Raw genomic sequence first — 6,340 nt, 5'->3', positions numbered from 1 at the left:
TATGGGGTTGGGACGTTGCACGGACGTCCTATTACAACCTTCTAGCCAGCCTCGGTGGTGGGGCTGCGCTGCAGGGGAGGCGGGGGGAACATGTGGTACAGTGGGGGAGGGGGAAGTGGAGGAGGCTGTAGAGGAGGTGGGGGTGGAGGAGGTGGAGGAGCTGGAGGCGGGAGTGGTGGTGGAGGTAAAGGTGGGTGGTGGTGGTGGTGGAGGTGATAGTGGAGGAGGTGGAGGTGGTTAGTGGAGGTGGAGGTAGTAAACTGGGAGGAAGGGAGGGGGAGGGAGGGGACCGACCAGCCTCAACTGAGCAGTAGGAGTAGCCTGGGTCCTGCAGCCCGCTGCAGCCAACCGGGCAAGGTCAAGAGCCTGGGCCTGGGGTCTTTCCAACCCTTAGGGGGTGAATGCTTTTTAAAACGCGTGCTCCTTTCTTCAAAAAGAGGAAAGAAGGGTACATGGCCGGCCGTGAATGGGGTCAGCAGTTGGTGAACAATGGAGCGGAGAGAACAGAATTCTCCCATGAACTTTTGGAAACCCCCCCACCCTACCCCCACCCCCATCTTTGTGGCTGGACGCTGTCGGCCATCTTGGATGCTGACACACACCCACGTTTAACAACCCCCCCCCCAAAAAAAAAAAAAGAAAAGAAAAGTGTTAACGCTGTTTTCAGAGTGTCTGTTAATACCTGAGACCCCAGAGCATCATTTCCGGGATGGAGGGGAGCTGATAAAGTGGCAGAGGGCAGGTGAGACCCGCAGGTTGTCACCCCCACCCCAACCAGGGCTCATTATAGATGCCACCAGGCACCGGCTGGGTCCCCACAACCCTGGACCCAGCAGCCTCCTGCTGCAACTCCCCAACACCCGCTCCGGGACCAGAAGGGTCCAGCTGGCCCGGGGACTCTGATTTGGGCGGCGTCCAGTCTCGTTGCCAGTGACAGCACCTCTGGCTAGGTGGTCAGCAGGAAAGTGCCGCCCACTCAGGCCCCTGTGCTAACAGGAGGCGGGGTTCTGTCCATGGGGTCCACTTGGAGCTCCTTTGGCGCCCAGCCAGGCTGCTGGAGCGAGGTCCAGGTGGTTTGGAGACTGCACCTCTGGGAGGCCTGGCGCCTGGTGGCGGTGGACAGAAGCGGGCAGGCTGCCCGAGTCCTGCATCTCCGGCCTCCGAGGCTGCACTCAGCGCTCCCCTTCGCAGCGGAAGCCGCCCTCCAATCCTGGCTTGGATTTCTGTGAGGAGGCCGGAGGGGGTGTGCTTAGGCAGGAAACTCCGTCCTGTAGTGCCTCAGGTGCTCATCCGCCACGGACAGGTAGGTGGCCCTCATGCTGGGGGAGTACTGTGGGGAGAGAAGAGGCGCCAGTCAGCACAGAGGACCCGGTCGCAGGGCCGGACACACTGGACCCTGCAGTAAGATGCTTCTCTGAGAAGAGAGATCCAGGCCTGCCACCACGTCAGCCAGGTGCGAGTTCTAGTGTCAGTGCCCCGTGGGACTGGAGGTGGCCCTGCTTGGCGGGTCACTGAGGTGAGAGGCCAAGGCTGAGGAGGGGGGAGGTAGCCCTTGCCCCACTCTCAGCTCAGGCTGATCACACATCTCAGAGGCCAGGTGTCCTCTATGCCCAGGCCCAGGTCACCTTGCACTGGAACCTGGCTGCCCTGTGACCTTGACTGAGGTTCCTCCTACACCTGCACAAATGCCCTGGACAGCCCTCAGCAGGAAAGAGGCGGTGCCACAGAGCCCAGCCCACCACAGTGGAGCTTCAGAGGTAGGCAGGCCCCAGCCCAGGCGCACTTCCTAGAATTCACAAGACAATCGGAGTCGTTCCTAAACTCTCCAGGCTATTCCAAGAAGCAACTCCGGAACCCCAGACCAAACCCACTGCCATCGAGTCCATGCGGACTCCTAGCGGGCCCGATAGGGCAGGAAGAGGGGAGGGGACGATGATGATGGTGGCCCCTGTGAGTTTCGGAGGCTGTAACTCTTTATGGGAGAAGAGAGCCTTATCTTTCTCTCTTGCAACAGCTGGTGATTTTGAACTGCTGACCTTGCGGTTAGCAGCCCAACATGTAACCACTACTCTCCTAGGCTCCCAAGCAACCCTTAGGCACTCACCCTACCCAGGGTCTCTGAGACTGCAAATCTCGACAGGAGCCGGGACCCTCATCTTTCTCTTGAGAAGCGGCTGATGGGTTTGAATAGCCTGGTGCTTTGTTGCAAAAACCCGCCCATTTTCCATTGTCCGCATGCCCATCATCACCCAAAGCTGATGCTTCAGCCACGTCATCATAGGCTCTCCACTGGACGCTAGGACTGCGATGACCGAGACAGTAACTCTGAGCTAGGGTCCTAGGGGTGCACTGGGTGGCAAGTTAGGCTGTTAACCAAATGGATGGTGTTTCAAAGCCACCAGCTGCTCTTTGGGGGAAAGAGGAGGCTGTCTGTTCCCCTAGAGCAGCGGTTCTCAACCTGTGGGTTGAGACCCCTTTGGGGGGGGCGTTGAACGACCCTTTCACAGGGATCGTCCGATTCACAGCAAGAGCAAAATGACAGCGATGAAGTAGCAATGAAAATAATGGTATGGTTGGGGGGTCACCACCACGTGAGGAGCTGCGTGACGGTCGTGGCACAGTTGAGAACCACTGACCTGGACCGTCAGAGCCTCAGAAACCCACAGGGGCAGTTCTGCTCTCATCTGAGTCAGAATTGACTGGAACCAGTTAAAAACCCTCAGCCCCACCCAAAGAGCCTTCCAGGGGAGCAGACAGCTTCCCCCGGGTTCTGGGCGATGGCGGAGGAACCCTGGTGCCCCCGTGGTCAAGCGCTGGGCGGCTAACTGCAGGGTCTGCCATCCCAGAAAGTCAGAGTCCGCTGGAGGGCAGTGGGCTGGGTTTTCTGGACAAGGGCTTCTTCCAGGAAATTCCAATTCAGTGAGTCAGGTCTCAGAGAGGGACTGCCTTTGAACAATCTGGGTCTTTCTCTGTCCACAGTTTAGGAGACAGCCTGGAGGGGTGGGTGGGGTCTTGGGGGGAGATGCCCCGAGACTGCTCACGGAGGTCTAGCTCTGGAACCAGCCACCGCTGGACACCCCAGAGACGGAGCTGGGAGAAGGAGGTGCTGACTGACGACTTCCGGGTGGGCACGGTGCAGGCTGGGACGGGCAGGGCCGGTGGAGTGGTCCTTTCCTCCCTCTGGGCCTCCGAGGTAGCACCGGACGAGGTGGGCACAGCCTGTGGCCGTTGGGCGGGACTCCCCTGAGGCTGGTGGGACCTAGCAGCCAACTTTATCTAAGCAGGGAGTGTGTATGAAAAAACAAGAGAGAAAACAAAACTTGCTGCCAGTCCATCCCAACCGCATTTTAATGCTGGGAGGGAGGTTCATCCGGTCTTTGGACAAATATGGCCAGTTCTGTGTCGATGAGTGACAGGGGGAGGGGCCTGTCTGTATCCCAAACAGACAACCCCTCACTGCCACCGAGTTGATTCTGAGTAGCCCTGCCTCTGTGCGTTTCCGGGACTCTTAACTCTTTATGGGAATAGAAAGTCCCTGGCCTCAAGATTAGCAGCCCGGAGGGGAACCTCCAGGCCACGAGGACCCCCCAAACAGAGAGTAGTCCCCAAAGCACACTTGGCCCTCAGTTCCCCGGCTTCTGACTTCTGCTTGGTTGGGATGAAGGATCAACCAGTCTCATTCCCGGAGCAGCGTCAGCGCTGGCGGGAAGAGGTTCAACCTGTCCACCTTCCCTCCTGGGGGACCCCGGAGACCCCCGGAAAGGGAAAGGGTCAGTGCGCGTCCATGGCGCTATGCAAGGGGGCAGGCTGCTCTCTGGGTAGCCACACCCAGGTGGGAGGAGGCACGGGAGGCCTGGGCAGGGCCGGTTAGTCTGTATGGTGAGGGCTGGCCCCTACCCTCCGCATGCCACGGGGAATCCCTTGGCAAAATGTCCCAGACACTGTGAATGTCCCTTGGGGGGGCAAAATGGCCCCTGCTCTAAGGAGAAAAAAAAAAAAGCAAAAAACTCACTGGCAGGGTCAATTTGGAGGGTTCATGTTGACCCTGTGGGCCGGAGGAGAACCACCCCTGTGGGTTTCCGAGGTTGTAAATCTTCATGGCCAAAAAAAAAAAAAAAAAATATTCACGGAAGCGGCAAGCCTCATCTTTCCCCGGAGGAGAGGCTGGTGGTTTCGAACAGCTGACCTTGCGCTTAGCACCCCAACCAGCAGCCCACTAGTCCACCAGGGCTCTGAGGTATGGCTCTGACGTCACCTGCTCCTCAGGCCCATGAAGACTCGTCCCTCAAGGCCCCAGAGAGTCACATGGCAGCTTTCATCACCACCCCACACCCAGGTCAACGCCGGTTCTGAGAGAGAATGGCACCTGGGAAGCTGGTTCTGTGGGTGCCGGCAACGTGTGGGTCTCACTTGGTCTCCATCCAGCGTTGGCTGCCCCCCTCCCCACAAAGCCCCCCTCTGGATATGGCAGGTGAAAGGTGTCCCACCTGTAGTGCCTCGAGGGCGCCTTCCCTGAGAAACACCTGGCTCAGGCCTCTGCTGTCACCACCCTCGCAGACTTCCGGCCTTGTCTTCCGCCCCCTGCTCGCTTTCTGACAAATCCCACGTACACACCAAAACGTGCTGCCAGTCCGTCCCAACCGCGTTTTAATGCTCGGCCACCAGGCCCATTCCCACTGCACCGGCAGGGCCATCGGGCTGGCCCCCAGCATTTCCCAGGCCACGGCTGTTAGGGAGGCCGAGGCCGCATCGCCCTCAGGGGAGCAGCTGGGGATTCAAACAGGACTAGCCTTTTGTTAACTGCTTCACGGCTGCACCCTCATGGCACCTGGCCGCGCAAAGGAACAAAAAAGCCAGTCAAAAGCCATGGCCACATAGCACTTGTACAACACTGCTTGATGTACCCAACTTTGGAGCAATACGATATCCGTATTAGCTCCCAATACAATGGTTTTGGAAAAATCAAACAACACAAAACCCCTGCCGCAGTCAGTTCTGACTCACGGCAACCCTGTAAGGCTGCACGGACAGCTCCTTAGGGATTACAAAACTAACCTGCATGAGAACAGACAGCCTCGTCCTGCTCCCAGGAGCAGCTGGTGGGCTTGAACCGCTGACCTTGCGGTTGGAAGCCCAAAGTTTAACCCAGGGCACCCCTGGGACTCCTGGCCACCCTAAAAAGTCCGTGTTATTACCATCCCCATGCACAGGTGGGGACACGGAGGCAGGGAGCGGGGAAGTGCCAGAAATCATACAGGACAAGTTGGCATTTGGCCTTAGAGGCTGACTGTCTGTCCCTTGCCTCTGCCTAGCTCTGTACCAGTCGGGATTCCTGGGACCCTTAGCTCCACCCCCACCCCCCCCACCCTTCTCAACTTGGCCACTCTCTACCCTAGGCTCCTGCCCACAGCACACTTCTAGGGGGCCCTGGCTGGAGGTGGGGGTTGAGCAGCAGGCCTGGACCCAGGCACTTGAGAGCCGGGTGAGCCCGCCCCGCAGCCCGTGGGGTGCAGATCTAAAAGGAAACCATTCTCCCTGGCCCTCCCTTCCCGTCTCTACAGGCAGCTCGCAACTACGTTATGTCTCCGCCCCTGCGAGGTGTGTGTCTGCCCTTTCAGAGGCTGTCAGTCCCTGGTGAAGACCCAGGCAGGCCTGTTATCTCCATCCCGAGGCATGAGCATCAAAGAAGACAGGGGCGTGTAGGTTAGGCGCAGGCTCCCAGGTGTGTGACCTGCTTATGAGAGAGACACGAGAAGGCACACATTCCCTCTGCATCGGGGAATCAGCCAGCACCCGAATTACCAGGGGACTCCACCAAAACCCAGGCCCCACCATGCTTCAGGCTCACAGTGACCCTCTAGGTCAGCGGTTCTCAACCTTCCTCATGCCGCCACCCTTTCACACGGTTCCTCATGTTGTGGTGACCCCCCAACCATAACATTATGTTCCTTACTAATTCACTGTCATTTTGCTACTGTGATGAACGGGGAAGCCCCTGTGGAAGCTTTGGGGTCGCAACCCACAGGTTGAGAACCACTGCTCTAGGTCAAGAGCAGATCTGCCCTCTGGGTTCCGGACCTTGTCAATCTTTGTGGGTGGGAAAGCCTCATCTTCCTCTCTCGGACCAGCTGGTGGAAAGGCCCATAGAGTCACAGTCTCGGAACCCCCAGGGGCAGTTCTGTCCTGTCCTCTCGGGTCACTGTGAGTCGGCATCCACTCCATGGCAGGGAGCCGGTATGGATCTATGGCAAAAGAATCCCCGGCCTGTGCGCGTGGGGATGTGTCCGGCTACGAACAAGAAGGTGAGAACACACCCAGAGGCACCAGGAAGAGAGGCCTG

At 58.6% G+C, this 6,340-nt stretch overlaps 1 protein-coding gene across 1 annotated transcript in view; it reads right to left on the bottom strand.

Moving 5' to 3' along the window:
* Positions 1 to 657: 657 nt before the first annotated feature.
* The window catches only part of TTYH2 (tweety family member 2), a gene marked incomplete at its 5' end in the record, with an annotated part of 44,393 nt that continues 38,710 nt past the window's right edge, over positions 658 to 6,340 (bottom strand). Inside the window, one exon of the mRNA XM_004709320.2 lies at positions 658 to 1,330. Coding sequence (XP_004709377.1) covers positions 1,250 to 1,330 — 81 coding nt within the window. The remainder of the gene's footprint in view (positions 1,331 to 6,340) is intronic.

The sequence above is a fragment of the Echinops telfairi genome, unplaced genomic scaffold (assembly GCF_000313985.2).
Source record: "Echinops telfairi isolate 266 unplaced genomic scaffold, ASM31398v2 ScPeMD7_7458;HRSCAF=8496, whole genome shotgun sequence".
Taxonomy (NCBI): Eukaryota; Metazoa; Chordata; class Mammalia; order Afrosoricida; family Tenrecidae; genus Echinops; species Echinops telfairi.
Note: the sequence above shows the minus strand (reverse complement) of the source record. Positions and strands in the feature narration are given on the sequence as shown.